The sequence below is a fragment of the Ranitomeya imitator genome, chromosome 2 (assembly GCF_032444005.1).
Source record: "Ranitomeya imitator isolate aRanImi1 chromosome 2, aRanImi1.pri, whole genome shotgun sequence".
Classification (NCBI taxonomy): Eukaryota; Metazoa; Chordata; class Amphibia; order Anura; family Dendrobatidae; genus Ranitomeya; species Ranitomeya imitator.
In genome coordinates this window covers 407,833,299-407,852,996 of record NC_091283.1, presented here as the reverse complement: position 1 = coordinate 407,852,996, position 19,698 = coordinate 407,833,299, and the positions used below count along the sequence as shown (strand labels likewise).

Genomic DNA, 19,698 nt, shown 5'->3' with positions numbered 1-19,698 from the left:
GTAATCCTAAATGTCAAAGGTTGGATTATTACACCCAATAATATCGTAGCTACAGTATATTGCTAGAAGGATTAAAACATGAATGACTAAAAATAATCATTTTCTACATTGCTATTTGAAGCTCAAGGGTGGGCAGAAATGATTCCTCTGTTCCTCATGGGAGGTTTCAATCTTCATAAGGCTCCGCCTTTCAATATGTATTTCTAAGTTGGCAAAGCAAAGAGAAGGGATCCGACTAGACGATAACTTTCAGGTCCTGGAGCCATGATTCAGAAAGGACCCTTTACTTACCATGTGTCATTTATAATATACATATCTTTTGTGGCCCCGAATTGGTCCCTTTCACATTTACTGGTACATATACATTTTATGGTCACTAGACACCTGTACTGGCTCCATGTGATATGTATCTATCTATGGTAGACAGATTTGGTGAGTCCCTTGTCCGCAGCCCCTCATACACAATAGATCATGGTTTGCTACTCGTTTGTCTGACAGCTACGTCCCAATTACATCTGGTCAATGCCTGATCAGATATCAGCTGATCGTGGCGGGTGGGGTACCAAGTGTTTGATTTTCACCAATATCATACATGAGAAATATTTAATGAAATCATATGTGTGTAAGAAAACATGTAATTTTTTTCTGTTCACGTCTTGTGTCTGGCTGTAAGAAAAGTGACTGCAGCAGGAGCCTCTCCCTCTGTCTTGTCTGTAGTAGGATAGGTACACTGAATATACCTATAACTACGTAAACATCTATTTAGAAAAAAAAAAATCTAATTAATAAATCTAATTAATTATCTCAACCCTTTTCTACCTCCTCCCCACAACGGCAAAAAAATTCTCAAAACGCAATTATTCCAAATTTTATTTTATTTTACAAATAATAAAATAAGACATAATATTATTAAAAAAATCTGTACAATCCAGGATCTGTGCAGTACATTTCAGGAAGACTTTGATACAATAAAAAAAGGTTACAGCCAGAAAGAAGAAAAATATTTACAATGATTGTCATAAGCCGATCCCCCCCACCCCCCCCAAAAAAAAAAAAAAAAATTGGCTAAAGATGGTGACCAGGCTGTACCCATCGCCCCTTTTAACAAGCTAGGGACAACCAGAGTTTAAAGACATTACAGTACATCTTAACACTTCTTAGACTAAGAAATTTGCGAGTTCAAACCCTTTGTCTTTACCGTAAGGTAGAAATATTTAATTTAAAAAAAACTGTTTGCATCCCGCGATTTAATACATAATGTTTAATAAATAGAATAACTTACCCCGTTGCATAATATATAGAAATTAAGGAAGGCGAATAGCTTACTTACTATTCCTACTAGTAAGTAATCCCCTCCTTGTTGCCTGGTCTTGACTTCCAGACCTCAAGTAAAAAAAAATTCCGTAAAAAAAAAGTCATAAAAACAGGATTATGAGTATTTATGTGACCTTAGTGCCTTCTCTTGGAGGATGGTGCAAAAAAAAAAATGTAAAAAAATCTAGGGTGCCACATCATTAGGGTTAAGACATCACTCAAATGTCCCAATTCAAGTATTTCAGGAAGGTAACAGGGAGACTTGTAATAAATGTATAATACAACAGCAACATCTATATTAGCTAGATCCAGCTTCACGGTGTACAGCCCCTCATTAAAGATGCCGCAGAGTCAACAATGCATTGCGTTATGGCGTACATCACATTGTGCCGTCGAGAAGAAGGTTTAAAAATAAATTTAAAAAATATCTGTCACAATTCAAAAATATCAAGATTGTTTGAATTCAAATTTAAAGGGGTATTCCCATCTCCAGGATCCTCTCCCAATGTATAGTAGGTGTAATAATAATAATAGTAGCAAATAACTCCAATTAGAAATGCAGTATAGTTCTTCTGATTAGCTATGTCACTTACCCCATGTGCAGGGAATTTCAGTAGCTTAGGTATCCATGGTTATGACCACTAGCAAATATCTAACTGTCACTATGTGCATGTTCGTATCCGTGGATACCTAAGCTACTGAAATGCCCTGCACAGTGGTGTGACACAGCTAATCAGAAGAACTATCCTACATTTCTGATTGGAAGTATTTTCTAATATTATTATTACTACACCTACTGCATATTGGGATAGGATCTTGAAGATGGGAATACACCGTTAAATAAAAAAATGATTTCCCTTTTGATTAAAAAAGTGCAAGTTTGCAAGGTAAAGACAGAGGGTTTTTGCACACAAAACAGGAGGAAAAAAAAACTTCATGAACATCAAAAAAAAGCTACTAACATTAAAAATGGTAGAACCTACAAAAAACACTTTCAAAATGAAAAGACCATGCTTAAATAAATAACATACGTCCATAACATCGGAGACAGTCTGAGGTTTGTAAATATCTAAATTCTAGGTTTCTGTTCCCAGAATTCACTGCACTTTATTTATACCTCTATTGGCATATCGTGTTTTTTTTATTATTATCTCATTACTTTTATGACATTTTTTTTTTAACATATTATTTACATTTGGCTTTAAATACAGAAAATATGGATTAGTATAAAAACTCTTAAAATAAAAGGAAACAAAGGGTCGGGCCTTGTTACCCCTTTAGGGCTAATGTATTCTGTGCGTTCGGACAAAGAATTATTCTAAATTAAAAAAAAAAAAAATTAATAGGGATAAAAAAAATAGCTAAAAGTGCATAGCAGCCTCTTTCAAGTTCTGCACTGGTTTGCAACTAATATAGTTTTTAAAAGTAAGACTTAAGTCGTTCGTTACTTGCATCCGGCACCAAAAACTGTGCTTTGTTTGTAGTAAATTCCCCATTTTATTTATTTTTATTTTTTTGAAAAAATTACTTAAAAAAATAAATTAAGTTTGTCCTCTGTGACTATAGACCACGTTTTTATTTTAAATAAAAATTTGCCATGACTTTAGTCATGTATGTTATAGATATGACATTTCCAGCTAGTTCAAGTATCATTTAGTTCTGATGTAAAAAATAATAAAAAACAAACAAAAAATAAAAAAAACTCCTTGTGTTCACAATCGTCAGCTTGTCGGCCCAACGCTTGCGTTCTGGTTCCTATAGGAACGGCTGTTCTTATCACACGATCTATATTTAGTCTAGTGTATTTTAATTAAATGCAATTAAAATGTGACTGAGGGGGAAGAAACGTTCTAATTTTAAGTACTACATCAGGCCTCGAATAGCTGGAATGCAACTTTTTGTATATAGCGGTGGGAGGTAGCAAAAGGAGGCGTCATAGAGGAGATACGTCTTCCTACCGATTGTGAAAGGTAAAATATTCAACTTACAGAATTGACCCAATTTAGATGGCAGCAGTTACACAAAAATACTCTTTGGTATTGCTTTGTCTTCCCTTTTAACGATGTGTGTAGCAGCAGATAGCATCTCGACTAACAACCATGGTGCTAGAGTATTGACTTTGTTCCTTCGTAGCGGACCATGGACTGGCAGACCTAGGATGTCTCAAAAATCCTACCCTTATCATACAGGGACCAAATATTCTCCACGATATCATGCATTTAGAACCCAACACAGTCAATCCATCATGAATGTTTTTGTCCAATTCGTTGACCAACCAGTCAACGGCGGTCAACCGTAGGAAACCATGGAATGATAGATCTGGGATTCCTACCCTTATCATACCAGGATAACATATTCTCCATTATCTCACGCATTTAGAATCCAACATCATTAATTTTTTTGTCCAGTTAGCGGTCAACCATAGCAGACCATGGACTGACAGATCTATGATGTCTTAAAAATCTCCCCCCTCCTCATCCTCAAGCCTGGACCAAATGTTCTCTAATATATCATCCATTTTTACCCAAGACAATAAATCCATCCATGAAACCTTTTTCCCAATTTATTGACCGATCGGTTAATGGCGGTCAACTGTAACCTTAATAAGACCATATTTTATGTGTTTCCATACTTGAGCATAGTACATACAAGGGTATACCCAGCACAGAGTATTTTTATAACTCCCCAAAGAACTAAGAGAGCCTACTACTTGATTGGCCCACCATGGACACCCTTCATCAGATAGATGGATTTCATGACCATCAAGTTGGTCTTCTATCTCTCATTTACTAAAATTATGGAGAGGACAATGAAAAAGTCAACTGACTTGGGTTTGGATTCTTCTTTCCAGAGACCCCCATATAAGATGGGCATACCCTTATGTACATGACAAGTTCATCTAAAAATATCTAGAAAATATGGCCTTCTATCAGCCACCGAAGACCAGAGCTAAGAGTCTAGGTATGACCACCTTCTTTTGCAGAACATTTTGATGAGTAGCCTTTCACAGAACTACATTTTAGCTACCTTATTTCAGGACAAGATGATTTTTAATGGCATATTGTTAACAGACACAATTTAAAGCTCGTAGCTCACACCCTTTTCCATTGCATCTTTGGCTAGATGTATTGAAGAACTATATAAGTCTCAAAGTTTTGGGATTCCAAAAAATATAGTAGAAAAAAAACTCTTGAATGGTAACACGGTTCAGAACTGTTCACAACAGTGATGTTAATCCCAAACTTATAGTAACTTTTTTTTGCCCCCATTGGTGTCTGACTCAGAGGGTTGCTTGTGTCGCTCTGTTTCTAAAGGGCTAAATTATGTCAAGTGCAAGCTGTGTGCAGTCTGGAATAGAGGCTGTCCTCCTCATCTGTCACCAAGAGAAAAATGTGGCCCGCACATGGCGCTTCATACCAAAGAGTCGTCAGCCAAACTAAAGGGATGAATCAAAAAATTCAGTTTCCCTTTTTTTTCACAAATATTACAAATTCCTTTACGGAGTTCTTTGTGCCAAATGATCATTTTTTTTTTCTAATTCCTATAGTTCCAAATAAGGTTCTTTTATTACAATTTTTTTTATGCAAGATCAATCCAACCATGGCCTCAGCACTATCTCCAGAAATATACACCCACATGATGATACATAGAATCTATCTCTCATTTTCAAAGACATTAACTCTGTTCATCCAACAAAAGCAAAAACTCTAATTGCCCCTGAGGAGCCTTGAAAAGTGAAAAAAAAATATGATCTAAGCTCTTCGGCCTAGGCCTTCTTCATAGGACCCAAGCACTAATGAGTATGGCGATTCCACTTCCATAAAATTGGAATGTCGCCAGCACACTTGACCTTGACTTATTCCTAAATAATAGATGTCTTACACTTTTGTTTTTTTTTGTTGTGCCCCCAAGGGAGGCAGATACTCACAAAAATACCAAACCACCCCCAATATCTCATATCCTAAACCTAGACTATTATTTAGCAGCAAGAGTTTCCATTACTGCTGAAAAGAAGACTTCCCAGCGAGCAGTGGTTTTGAACACAATTTTTGGGATTTTCTTTGGTATTAATTTCGATCTTTTTAACTCCCTCCCCACTCCCCATATAAAAATACACTCTATACTAAGAGGACTAAGATCATAGCGTCATTCCCTAAAGTGAATGTATCATATGTGTTTGAACATCGTTCAAATACCAAAAAAATTTTATTTGGCTTTTACTTTTTTGGCCAACATCTTTATGACCTTTCTCGCCCCTGTCCTATCCCACCCCACCATACGTCTAGAACACTGAAACAATAAAAAACACCGCAGTAGAATCAACGGGGTGTGTATAAAATAGCAGCAGATTAGAATTTAAGGCAGATATTTGCCTATTGTTATGCCATTAAAAATGGACTTGTTCCCAATATTTAAAAAAAAAAAAAAGTGAGAGGTTGAAAACTCAACGAGCTTGTCTGCAAGTTCAAGTTTTGTCAATTTTCTTTCAAAAACATACATCATTTATGTTACACTATGTGCCTTCTGGTTATACTTTAGTGCTTTGTCTCTATAATCCCAGCTGCCTGTCCTTTTATGTTGTTTTTGTATCACCAGGAACATCTGGTGGATCGAGAAGCCTTCGAGAGATGGTCCTACAAGATGGTTTTGGGATTATTTTTTCCCTGCGTAGCCCCGTTATCACAATTAACAGTGCCTAGTGGGGGGGCGAGCTCAGTGACGTGGAACAACAGTATATAAGTTCCAGTTTAGATCACCACAGCCTACACCTTTTTTGCAACAGTTTGCTTGATGCCATTGAGCACCGTCTCAGTTTCACCCCTGTCCAACAGTACCGACATCTGAAAACCACAGTGGGCCCCTGCTCAGCGATGCACATTGACCAGCCATGTTGACCAGCTGTAGGTAGCAGTTTTTTAGTCATATTTCAGATTCCCTCCTTAGCGGCCTAGGGTCGAGGGAAACTTGGTTGTGATGGTCCATATCTGGATGCATATCCGTACTCATGCTATCCGGTTGACCATTGTCACTGCCTTCCTCCTCTTTGCTCGTCAACGAGACTTCATTCTCGTAGCAAAAAGTATTTTGGTTCGAAAGTATATATTTCTTTTCCGCTAAGTCCCTGGCGCTACAAACCGGGGTGTTGGGCACTTCGTAAGTTTTGTGAAAGCGGGAATAGTCTACTTTATAGTAATGTTTTTCTTCAAAAAGAACAGGTTCATAGCGGTGACCCCAGTAGATTTCATTTGCTAGGTAGGAGCTCCGACATTGGGTGGTCATGGCTGTGGCCTCCACCATTCCCTCCAATATGACCACTATCTCAAAGTCAGAATTGTCCAAGTCTTGCTTACTAAGGTCATACAATGGACTGTCTTCGTCAATTTCGTGAACAATCGTGATAGGGGAAACTAAGAAAATCCGGTCAATGCCACTGTCAAAGCCAACGTTGATATCTATCTGATCCAAAGGGATGTACTCTCCTTCTGACGTAATGCGAGACTTGAGAAGCTGGGCTCGGACGTGAGCCTCCACAAGATGGCTCTTTCGGAGATTGCCCACCCTCCACATCAAGCAGAGTTTCCCGTCTCTCATGGCTATCACGGCCATGTCGCTGAAAACTAAGGTCTCGTTCCTCTTTTTTGGTTTGGCCATTTTAGCCATAACTGCACCAATGATGAAAGCGTCGATGATGCAGCCAACGATGGACTGGAAGACCACCATGAACACGGCCACGGGGCACTCATCAGTGACGCATCGGAATCCATAGCCAATGGTCGTCTGGGTTTCAATAGAGAAGAGGAAGGCTGCTGTGAAACTCCTGACCTCAGTAACACAAGATCTGTGATTTTCCGGAGCCCCCAAGTCATTGTGAAGAAGAGCTATCAACCAGAAGACACAGCCAAAGAAAAGCCAAGATAGTATGAAAGCCAAGCAGAAGATGACCAGCATCCATCGCCAACGAATGTCCACACAGGTGGTGAAGATGTCGGATAAGTAGCGCTGCCCCTTCTCACTCACATTGATGAACTGGACGTTGCAGTGGCCATCTTTCTTGACGAATCGGCTTCGGCACTGTTGCCGGGTATGGATTTTACTTTTACCGTTTCCATATCCGTTGGCAACTGCCATGGTGGCCAGCTTCATTCCGTCCTCTTCTGAAGACACAACGCTGTAGCGGTTGGTACGCACGCTGCCCATCACTTCAGTTGAGGACTGCGGTGCTTCTGCTTTAGAAAACAGTCTTAGTTTCTGCAAAACTCTTTGGAGAAACAGTTTTGAAGGCTCAAAGGGAACACTCAAGGGGAAAAAATATATATGATTGGTATCAGAGGGGTTGCTGTCTCAGAAGGACCTTGGATGCTACCAAGGAAGGTCTTCTGGCATGAGGAGGGGATGTCAGCAGGCTCTCATTGTCACCCTGATGTCATGTCCTGCAAGAAAAAGAAAAGATTTTGATGTCAAAGCATAAGGAAATGGTAACGTAAGCCTTCCTTCTCCATGTTCCTTCCTGCCATATGCAAACAAGTCCATTAATATCATCTCCTGCTGGATCTCCTCCTAAGTCCAAGCCGCAGCAAATGCTTCACCTTGTCCAAATCCCAATGCTCCTTACGGAGCACATGAGGCCACAATGCAAACTAAAATAACTGCAGCTAATTATTTGCTTTATTGCAAGAAGTTCGGAAACAGATGTAGCAGAGCCTAGGTTGTCAGAGCAATGCTAAGATGGTCATAAGTGTAAGCATGGTGGGGTCAGAAGAGTAAGCATGGTGGCACTTATCTACTGGAGTAGCAAAGGATCAGATCCAACCTGTCCATCCACCCCGAAGGGTCTACAGGGGGCACAGGATTATTAATAAAACCCATACATAGGACATGTCGCTCAGCAACCCTCCCTGGTGACACACAGTTCCTGTGAGAATCATTACCCAGAAGATGACCCCAAAGAATGGCCGTGTCCCTCACATGACATCGTTCAGATTTCACCTCTTGCATTCTCACGCACATTCTGTCCTCGTCTTTAATAGATGCCTGACCTCCCTGAATAATATTTTCAATCTCATGTAGCAGAGACGAGTTTGATATTTTAAAAGCGCTGTAGAATAGGTTGCTGGTTTTTATTTTTCACTTTTCCAAAAACAGCTCCACTCTTGTCCATAATGCTGTTCCTGGTATTGCAGTCTTCAGATCAATAAGCTGCAATACCAGATACAGCTTATACATATAGGTGGCGCTATTCTGGAAAAAAAAAATATATAGACAGATTTTTTTTATTTTATACAAGCTTTAACCATTTATTTACTGTGTTAGAGAACAGATCTCGGTTGATGAAAAACGCCGCTTTGCTCCATTGCAGGTGCAGAAGGACTAAGTATTAGCTATGGTTTGTCAACCTACAGCAACCGCACGCCCAGCTCTGCTATGCAGTTGAATTAAAGGGATGTTCTTGAATACATTTTAATTAATTTTACGTTTAAATTACATAACATTTTCAGGAGTGAATGGAACACTTCCCAGAACCTGAAAGCCCCCCAAAAAAACTTTTCACAGCTGAGGGTTTGTTACAATTGTATCCAGCCTAGGTAACTGTGAGCTAAGCTACCGGATTGCTACATTGTAACAAACTTCTTCTGCTGCTGATGATTGTTTAGACTGGATACAACTGTAGCAAACCCTCAGCTGTGAGATGTATTAGATTGTCAGACTTTTAAAGGGAAACTGCAGAAGGCAGCGTAAAGTAGTGACAGAGACAAGGATTCCAGCACTGGGTCACTTACTGGATGTGTTGCAGCAGGTTGCAGTCTCCCTTTAAGGCCTGTCCCACATGTCCAGATAATTCCGGTACCGGAAAAATCGGTACTGGAATTATCCGTATCCGTGTGTCCGTGTGCTCACGTGGCACATCAGTGTGGCACATGTGCGGCATCCGTGGGTACCACACGCACCGTGCAGGAGACAGCGCTACAGTTAAGCGCTGTCCCCTGCATCTGGTGCTGAAGCCCCATTCATTTCTTCTTTCCAGCAGCGTTCGCTGGAGAGAAGATATGAAAAATCTTTTTTTTTTTTTTTGGGGGGGGGGGGGTGTTTAAAAAAAAAGATCCCTGTCCCCAACCCCCTCCCACCCCCTGTGCGCCCAACCCCCATCATCCCCCTCCCCCCCCCCCCCCCCCCCCCCGCTGTTAATAAAATACTTACCCGGCTCCCTCGCTGCAGCTTCTCCTGTATGAGCTGTCACGTGGTGCCGCCCATTACAGTGATGAATATGCGGCTCCACCCCTATGGGTTGTCTCCTGCACGGCACACGGACTGCACACGGACAGCATCCGTGTGCGGTACGTGTTTTACATGGACCCATTGACTTTAATGGGTCCGTGTAATACGTGCGCTCCCACGAACACTGACATGTCTCTGTGTTTTGCACACGGACACACGGTCCGTGAAAACACGCTGACATGTACAGAGACACATTGATTTTAATGTGTCTACGTGAGTCAGTGTCTCCGGTACGTGAGGAAACTGTCACCTCACGTACCGGAGCCACTGACGTGTGAAACTGGCCTTAGAAAGTTGCAGAGTTGCTTGCAAGGAGACAGAGAATGGTCAAGCTACAGTACATTGTCATAGTCCAAATGCTGGAATGTGATGTAGCAGGGCCGAATTTGTCATGGGTAAGTGGTTGCACCAGGTGAGTTTTGTCAGTTGCTGAAGAACACAACGTTGCTGCACATCATGATTTCACCGCAGTATGTGCTGGATCAAATGACAAACCCATCACTGCTACATCTGTACATGCCAGACCGTTATTTCTTCTACACTTGTGGCTATAGAAATGTGGTAATGTCTTCTTGTCTCTTCCCAGGCCTTAATAGGCAGATGTGTAAATGAGTCGTATAGCAGAACTCAGTTTGTCAATTTGGAAATTTCAGTTTTGCTAGTTTTACATAGGACTGCATATAAAAATAACAAAGGGGTTGTGTTTGATAACCTCTGCTGGGGCATTTTAAAATAAACGGGGTGTTTGATAAGTGATATTTCTAGGGGATTCTAGTGACCGCCCTTACCACACTGAAACATAACTGTATATATATATATATATATATATATATATATATTTATATTATACACGTGTGTGTGTGTTTATATGTATGGGTGCGTGCGCTGGCATATATATATATATATATATATATATATATATATACATACATACATACATATTATGAGACACCACAGCTCCCTATATACAGTATGATGCCCCCACAGACCCCTATGTATAACATGAGGCCCCACAGCTCCCTATTTACAGAATGATGTCCCCACAGACCTCTATTTATAACATGAGGCCCCACAGCTCTCTATATACAGTATGATGTCCCCACAGACCTCTATATATATAGCATGACGCCCCACAGCTCTCTATATACAGCATGATGTCCCTACAGACCTCTATTTATTACATGAGGCCCCACAGCTTCCTATATACAGTATGGTGTCCCCACAGAACTCTCTCTCTCTCTCTTTATATATATATATATAACATGAGGCCACAGAGCTCCCTATATACAGTAGGTCACCACAGACCCCCATGTATAATATGGGGCCCCAAAGCTCTCTATATACAGTATGATGTCCCCACAGACCTCTATTTATAACATGAGGCCACGGAGCTCCCTATATACAGTAGGTCACCACAGACCTCTATTTATAACATGAGGCCCCACAGCTCTCTATATACAGTATGATGTCTCTATAACCCCCTATTTATAGTATGATCGTCCCCATAGCTCACAATGTTTGGTATTATGTCCCCTAAAGCACCCTAAATGTATTAGGATGGTCCTACAGCCCCTCTAGATACAGTATAGTATAGCATGATGTCCCTACAGCCCCTTATATGGAGTATGATGGCCCCACAGACCCCTTATATATAGTATGAGGCCAAACAGCACCCTATGTACAGTATGAGCGGCGCCTTATACAAAGTATGATGGCCCCAATGTGTGTATAAATATGGTGAGGAGGCTACTAGGATATATACGTGAAATATATATATATGTGTGTATGTTATGTATGTGCAGATATATATTTATATATGTGCCATTGGGTTTTATGCAAAATGTTGCCGGATTTGCCTCCTTTAGCCTATGTGTTGCACTGTATAAGCCTGGCTGCAGAATGAGTTAACTGAGAATTAGTCAGTGAGCTCCATATGAAGGCGAGTTTGTAACTCTATTATCTGTCTTTGGAGCACAGAAGTGCTGAGTTTGAGATGTAGCAGAGCTTAGGGTGTGATATATCAATACACACAGATACACTGTGTGACCTGAAGAAAAAAATGTCCCAACAAATTAATCCCTTTAACCTTCAGCATTGTCAAAGTGAATGAATGTGGAAGTTGAGGACACATTCAGCTCTGCTACATCTGTATGCATTTATACATTGGCAAAGTAGCACATAGAGAGCTGTTCACATCCTATTTTCATCTCCACACTTTGTTCCCTTTGTGATCCTTATCAGCACAACACAAACAAGTATGACAAACTCCCCCAGCTCCACAGCAGAGCAGCTACCCACAAGCCCAGGAGCACACTGCAACTGTAAACTGCACATGTAGCAGAGCTGATTTTGTCACTTCAGATCTGCACCATGTGTGACATCTACATGCTATTGGTTTTCATTCAAAATGTTGCAGAGTTGCTTACTGTAGCCTCTGTGTTCCACTGTGTTACCCTGGCTGCACAATGAGTTAACTGAGAATTAGTGAGTGAGCTCCATATGACAGCGAGTTTGTAACTCTTATCTTATAGCACAGAAGAGCTGAATGTGAGATGTAGCAGAGCTGAGCGTGTTTTAATTTATATAAAAACATATTTTAATATCCAGTAGAACTGTGCCAGATGACAAATTCAGCTCTGCTACATCTATATGTTCCACGTTGCTGAAATTTTCAGAAAATAACCTATAAAGATGTAGCGGAGCTGAAATAGATTTGTTTAGGTATATCAGGGGAAAACAACAACAACAACAACACACATTCTGATGTATCATAGGCCTATGCCAGAAGACACACACAGCACTGCTACATCTGACACATGAGGTTTCTGGAATAGAGAGACACTCTGCCAGACAGGTTGCTGATGGGGAAGTGGGATTTCCACTATTCCCTCCATGTAAAGTATTGCCCTGTTGCTCACCCAGCTGGCCCAAAATTATTTTGGATGCCCCCAATTCCCTGCCGCCCCCTCTCTGGTGTCTATTATTCAAGTTCAGAATGAATGAAAATTGCAGAATGGAGAAGTAAACCGCCGACTTCCTAAAATAATAAGCATGTGCTCGAATTCCACGTTTTGCCGGTCCCCCTCCTATTAATAACATCTCGCGCTCTAAATTTAGCTCCGTCTCGCCCCATCATGTTTTCCATAGGTGAAGGATTGATCAGTACCAGATATATACAAGTGTGTGTGTATATATACATGTGTGTGTGTATGTGTGTATACGTGTGTGTATGTATGCGTGTGTGTGCATATGTATATGTGTGTGTATGCGTGTGTATGTATACGTGCGTGTGTATATATACGTGTGTGTGTATATGTGTATATATACATGTGTATGTGTGTATATATACACACATGTGTGTGTATGTGTGTATATATATGGGTGTATATGTGTGTGTATGTATGTGTATATGTGTGTATCTATACATGTGTGTGTGCATATATACGTGTGTGTATATGTGTGTGTGCGTATATGTGTGTTTATATGTGTGTGTGTGTGTGTGTGTGTGTGTGTGTATATATAGATGTGTGTGTTTCTGTGTGTATCTCTACATAAATTTGCATGTATGTGTAATATATGTATGTGTGTGTCTATCCATGAATGTGTGCGCATATATGTTTTTGTGTGTAATGTATATATATGTGTGTGTCCCATCCAATCAGAGACTGTATAAACTTTGCCGATTCTTTCTAATGTAATAACAATGGCAGATGTAGCAGAGCTGCGTCCTTTACTTACAGTTCTAATAGCTCTATGACATAATCATGTCTGCTGCATCTAACAAACCCAGCTCTGCTACACCCGACAAACCCAACTCTGCTACAACGTGATGATGAACTGGAAATGGGTTCATTTCTGGTCGATATTAATGTATTATGTAATAATGAGGATTACCGCTAAGTAGATAGGGCTTAGATGGGGTGGGGAGCGGTAGGGAGATGTAGCAGAGCTGAACGGTAGCCCCGTAGACCGCACTATCATGGGGAGTAATGGGAAGTGACAAACACAGCTCTGCTGCATCTGACAGAGTCAGCCCAACTACATATAGCTGGAATGTATGGGGAAATGCACTCTATGGATTAGAATCTGTCCACAGATGTTGTGAAACTACAAGTCCCAGCATGCCCTAACCATTACTATATAAAATAATGTAGCAGAGCTGAGTTAGTCATTCAAGTCTATGTTCTATTCCGCCAGGTGACTGACCCAGCTCTGCTACACCCATATTACATTATTCGCTGCAGTGTGGCCCCCGGCTCCTGTTCTAGTGTTTAGACAGAACTTGAACAAGAAAGTCAGGTCCCTCCGCATGTTTGGGAAGTGTAGACTGCGTGCACAGTGTAATGCCACGGGCACGGGGATTAAGCACCAGCAGACCATCCTGAGCACCCTGACACGTAACCGTGATCTTTTGCCATTTCAAACTCATTGTTTGGACTCCGATGTAGCAGAGCTGACTTTGTCGCATGGCATCAAGCTGAATTTAGTCATTGAGGATGCCTCACACAGTCAGATGATAAGAGAGGTGTTACCAAGAGACCTAAAAATCTGATTCGCAGGTGGCATCCATGTTATAACACGTTCAGCACTGCTACATCTGTACATAAACCAGTCCGGTATACACACAAAGTTGTGTTTGTTGGCTATTTTCTCTTTTAGCTGTAGCCATATGTCAGATTCCTCCACTCTAGTGGATTTGCACACTCAGCTCTGCTGTTCCAGTGTCGTGAAATCTATAGAGGTGGGCTCGGATTAGTGTATGGGGGGCAGTGCCTTTCGCAGATCTCAGAGACCTGGAGGGCCCTGAGAGATGGAGACAAGTCCCCAAATGACGCCACTCATGTAGATGTTGCTACCCTGGGGCTACACCGCTACTGTACGCTGCCATCCTGCTGTAAACATCCACTACCACATATATACAGGTGTAGCAGTACTGAGTGTGTCATCTGGCACAAACCAGTGTAAGGACATGTGATGCTTTCCATAAGGCAGCAGGTAAACCTTCTTATATCAGTGAGCTATTCTGTGACAAAGCCAGCTCTACTACATCAGCACCGTGGCGGCTCTGCTACCTCGGCATTAGCAAGTGACAGATGTTAGCGCTGCTCACCAGCGGGTTAGTGTTGGGTTCACTTGGGCACATGTGATGCTAAGGTAAACAGTGATATGGAAATGCTTGTGGCTCTGTGTTTGCACCACTTTTCTACTACACGTGGAGCAGAGCTCAGTTTGTCATGTAACTATTTACATCATGTAGTAGGTTTACCTGCAGTCCTATGTAAAAAAAAAAAGTAACTTTTTTTTTTTTGGATCAGCTGTATCTGTATATGGCAAGTGCATGGATCCCAAGCCTCAGTGCCAGACCCAAATCGAGCAATGTTTTAAGATGTAGCTGAGCTGACATTGTTTATGTTCATGATGAGGACAGCAAAACTTATACACTATGGTAAGAAAGGCATTTGGATTTGCCCTATTTCCAACAAAAGTGGCTCTGCTACATCCAATGAAATCAAGATTATTATCTGTCAAACCCATCTCTGCTGAACCTGCCAAACCCAGCTCTGCATATATGACAAACCCAGCTCTGCTGCACCTGACCAACCAAGCTCTTCACATCTGACAAACCCAGGTATATACACCTGACAAACCCAGCTCTTCTGCACCTGACAAACCTTGCTCTGCTGCACCTGACAAACCCAGCTCTGCTGCACCTTGATAAACCCAGCTCTGCTGCACCTTGATAAACCCAGCTCTGCTGCACCTTGACAAACCCAGCTCTCTGCACCTTGACAAACCCAGCTCTGCTGCACCTGACAAACCCAGCTCTGCTGCACCTGACAAACCCAGCTCTGCTGCACCTGACAAACCCAGCTCTCTGCACCTTGACAAACCCAGCTCTCTGCACCTTGACAAACCCAGCTCTGCTGCACCTGACAAACCCAGCTCTGCTGCACCTTGACAAACCCAGCACTGCTGCACCTTGACAAACCCAGCTCTGCTGCACCTGACAAACCCAGCTCTCTGCACCTTGACAAACCCAGCTCTGCTGCACCTTGACAAACCCAGCTCTGCTGCACCTTGACAAACCCAGCTCTGCTGCACCTTGACAAACCCAGCACTGCTGCACCTTGACAAACCCAGCTCTGCTGCACCTGACAAACCCAGCTCTCTGCACCTTGACAAACCCAGCTCTCTGCACCTTGACAAACCCAGCTCTGCTGCACCTTGACAAACCCAGCTCTGCTGCACCTTGACAAACCCAGCTCTGCTGCACCTTGACAAACCCAGCTCTGCTGCACCTTGACAAACCCAGCCCTGCTGCACCTGACAAACCCAGCTCTGCTGCACCTGACAAACCCAGCTCTGCTGCACCTGACAAACCCAGCTCTGCTGCACCTGACAAACCCAGCTCTGCTGCACCTTGACAAACCCAGCTCTGCTGCGCCTGACCAACTCAGCTCCGCACATCTGACAAACTCAGCTCTGCACACATGACAAACCCAGCTCTGCTACATGTGAGAAGCCTAAAAACTGCTCCCACTCCCACTGACAGCCTGATATCATGTATTCTCAGCTGTCCCTTCCACATAATCTCAAACACCCCGGAGCATTGTCTTGTACCGGCCCTTTAAAGAAAACCCAAAATATTTCGGATTCAGAGCAGACATCTGTTCCCCAACATGTGAGAGTGACGGACAGCCGCATCTGAGGAGGAGATGGCAAAGCCGCAGCTGCAGCCACCACCACCACAAGCTGAGTGTATCAAATCTGCAGTCCTATGTAAAAAATACTTTGTGGTACCACCAACCATGAGTTGTGCCAAATGACAAACTCAGCTCTGAGGAAGAGTGTTAATCATACCCCACTATGCCTAGAGGGGGAACGTGACCACTTTAGGCTCCTCAGCGCAGCAGTCGCGCTTTACTGCTTCAGCTGTCACCATTAAGAAGTGACAGGAATGATGCAACTGCTGGAGATTTTACAGTCACGGCGTCAAAAATCTGGAGAAGAACAGTATAATAGAAACACGTCACCACTTCTGTATTTATCACCCACTCCTGGTTTTAGCTTACAAATACTGAGGTAAAATACTGACCAAATACTGAGGTAAAATACTGACCAAATACTGAGGTAAAATACTGACCAAATACTGAGGTAAAATACTGACCAAATACTGAGGTAAAATACTGAACAAATACTGAGGTAAAATACTGAGGTAAAATACTGAGGTAAAATACTGACCAAATACTGAGGTAAAATACTGACCAGATACTGAGGTAAAATACTGAACAAATACTGAGGTAAAATACTGACCAGATACTGAGGTAAAATACTGACCAGATACTGAGGTAAAATACTGACCAGATACTGAACACGTGAACGAAGCCCTAGAAATCCCGACCTCCGTGTCCGGCAGCGGCTGCCGGCACCAACAGATGCTGCACGGGAAGCGCGGGGATTTATAGCCTGAAAAGGAGCTAGAGATTCTCTCCGGCAGGTAAAGAAATAACAAAAAGCTCTGAATGGATGTAGCAGGGCTGAGTTTGTCATTTGGCATCTATAAGGTTTTTCAAAGGTCTGGCGGTAAAAATAAATCTCCTTTAACTCATGTAACAGAATTCCACTTAGAGGCAGATGTAGCAGAGCTGAGTTAGTCACGAATCACTATTTTTTTTTATTTTTATTGCTGTATCGTCTTATCAACTCCCAACCCGGACAACATATTGGCTTCAGATATAGCAGAGCCGAATTTGTCGTCCGCCCCAATTTTTATTCTGTGGACCCTACTATCTTGTCACAATTTTAGCAGAGCCGAATTTGTCGTCCGTCCCAATTTTTGTTCCATGGATCTTACGATCTTGTCACAATTTTAGTAGAGCCGAATTTGTCATCCATCACAATTTTTGTTCCTTAGACCCCACTACGTTGACACAAATTAAGCTCTGCTATATCGGCATGCAAAAATAATTCCTATGCGGCAGAGTTGAGTTTGTCATTGCGCAGAACGTTACTTCTGTAAACCAATAACGTCGTCTTACAAGCCCAGAATTCAATTTTAAACACAGATGCAGCAGGGTTGAGCTTGTCGTCTGCCAAAATTGGAGTTGTCTTATGAACTCGTAATCCCGCAGCAAGTCATCTTCAGAAGGAATAGATGAATATTCGAAGGGAGATGAGTTTGTCACCAATGCCCAATGTCACCAATGTCGCCATCCCAATGCCCTTTTAAAAGGCAGATGTAGCAGAGCTGTGTTTGTCGTTTTCCAAAATATTCTTTCAGTAAACCCAATGCGGATATATTGCAACCCCGGCAGCTCTGCTACACCGAAGGCGATGTTAATTCCGCAACGAGCGGCGCCAAGTGACAAACTCAGCTCTGCTACATCTGAATGATCTGTAGTTGGCACGGACTTACCTTCTAGTTTGGGGGAGCACATTGTAACCCAGGGGATAAATAAGATCCAATAAGGAGCGCCAATCCCAAAGCTTCCCCAGCCCCGGTAATCCCAGGGATCGCTCGCTGGCCGATCATTCACATCCTCTGCCTATCTCTAACAAGCCATGTGCTCTTAAATAGCTCGCCGGCCAGCCCCGCCCACAGGTGCTGCGCGCAGCCAATCACCAGCCAGGGGACGGCCTGAGTGACAGCTGAGGGTCGGGCTGCGCCAGCTTTCAGCAGCTCATTGAGGGGAAGTTTAGTGCAAAGAGCAGATGGATGAGAGGAGGCTGCACCGCCGCCCTCCGCTCCACACACGATGTAGCAGAGCTGAGTGTGTCATTCGGAATACCCTTATTATTATTATTATTATTATTATTATTATTGTTATAGCGCCATTTATTCCATGGCGCTTTACATGTGAGGAGGGGTATACATAATAAAAACAAGTACAATAATCTTAAACAATACAAGTCATAATTAGTCCTAATTATGCGACATCGCAACAAGCTGGCTTGTGGCCACACGGCGGCTGCGCTTTTACATGGGACTGCCAAGTCGGCTTTCGCACTTTCATAGCTTTAAGGTTGAAAGAAGACACTAAGTGTATTTTGTTCCTGCCAATAAAGCCTATTTGAGTTTAAGACACAAGTCCATCGAGTTTTAACCCACGACATGCAATTGGCACGTTTTACATAGGGCTGCAAAGTCAGCTACGTCCTCTGACACAGTCCAGAGATTTAACCTAGGACTGCAAGGTCAATTATGCCCTGGCATCAGTGTAAACGTGCTAACTAGGCTTTTACGTAGGACTGCCAAGTCAACTTTGTGCAACGCGCTAGCTATACATTTACACGGGACTGCAAAGTCCTGGTGACAGCGTAAGGTGTTAGCTTTGCTTTTGCATGGGGCTGAAAAGTAGACTATGTCCCGTGACACAGCCCTGGTAACAGCACAGTGTGATAGTGATGCTTTTACATAGGACTGCAAAGTCATTTATGAAAGAGGGCTGGTAAAAACAATGTGTTATATATGGTTTTACTTGGGACTGCAACGTTGACAGTGTCTCAAGAAACAGTTCTTATAACAGCACAGTGTGATAACTATACGTTTACATAGGACTGCACAGACAACTGTGCCTTATGAAGCAGTCCTGATGACAGCACAATGTAATAGCCATATGTTTACATAGGACTGCAAAGTGAAGTTTGTCCTATATATAAAATAGCCCCAGGGACAGTGTAATCTGTTAGTCTACTTTCCAGTCCCATGCAAATGCAAAGCTGCGTCCTATGAAACAGTCCTGGTAACAGCACAATGTGATATCTATAATTTTACATAGGACTGCTAAATGGACTATGTCCTATGAAACAGTCCAAGTAACAACACAATCAGATATCTAATATTGTACATGGGACTGCAAAACTGACTGTGTGCTGTGACAAAGTCCTGATAGCAGCCCGATTTGATATTCATACTTTTACACAGGACTGCAACATCGAGCGTGCCTTATGAAACAGTATGATATCAGCACAATGTGCTATCTAGACTTTTTTTTCATAGGACTGTAAAGTTGATTATGTTCTGTGGCACAGTCCGGTTTACAGCACAAAGCGTTTTTCCATAGGACTGCAAAGTCAACTGTGTTCTATGAAATGGTCCTAATTAAAGCG

At 42.2% G+C, this 19,698-nt stretch overlaps 1 protein-coding gene across 1 annotated transcript; it reads right to left on the bottom strand.

The window, feature by feature from the left end:
- Positions 1 to 857: 857 nt before the first annotated feature.
- Positions 858 to 18,136, bottom strand: KCNJ2 (potassium inwardly rectifying channel subfamily J member 2). The gene is made up of 2 exons (XM_069750712.1): positions 18,005 to 18,136; positions 858 to 7,745 (listed from the first exon to the last, which is right to left on the bottom strand). Exon 2 carries the CDS (start codon positions 7,510 to 7,512, stop codon positions 6,235 to 6,237), a length of 1,278 nt encoding a protein of 425 aa, XP_069606813.1. The 5' UTR covers positions 7,513 to 7,745; positions 18,005 to 18,136; the 3' UTR covers positions 858 to 6,234.
- Between the last annotated feature and the right edge of the window lie 1,562 nt (positions 18,137 to 19,698).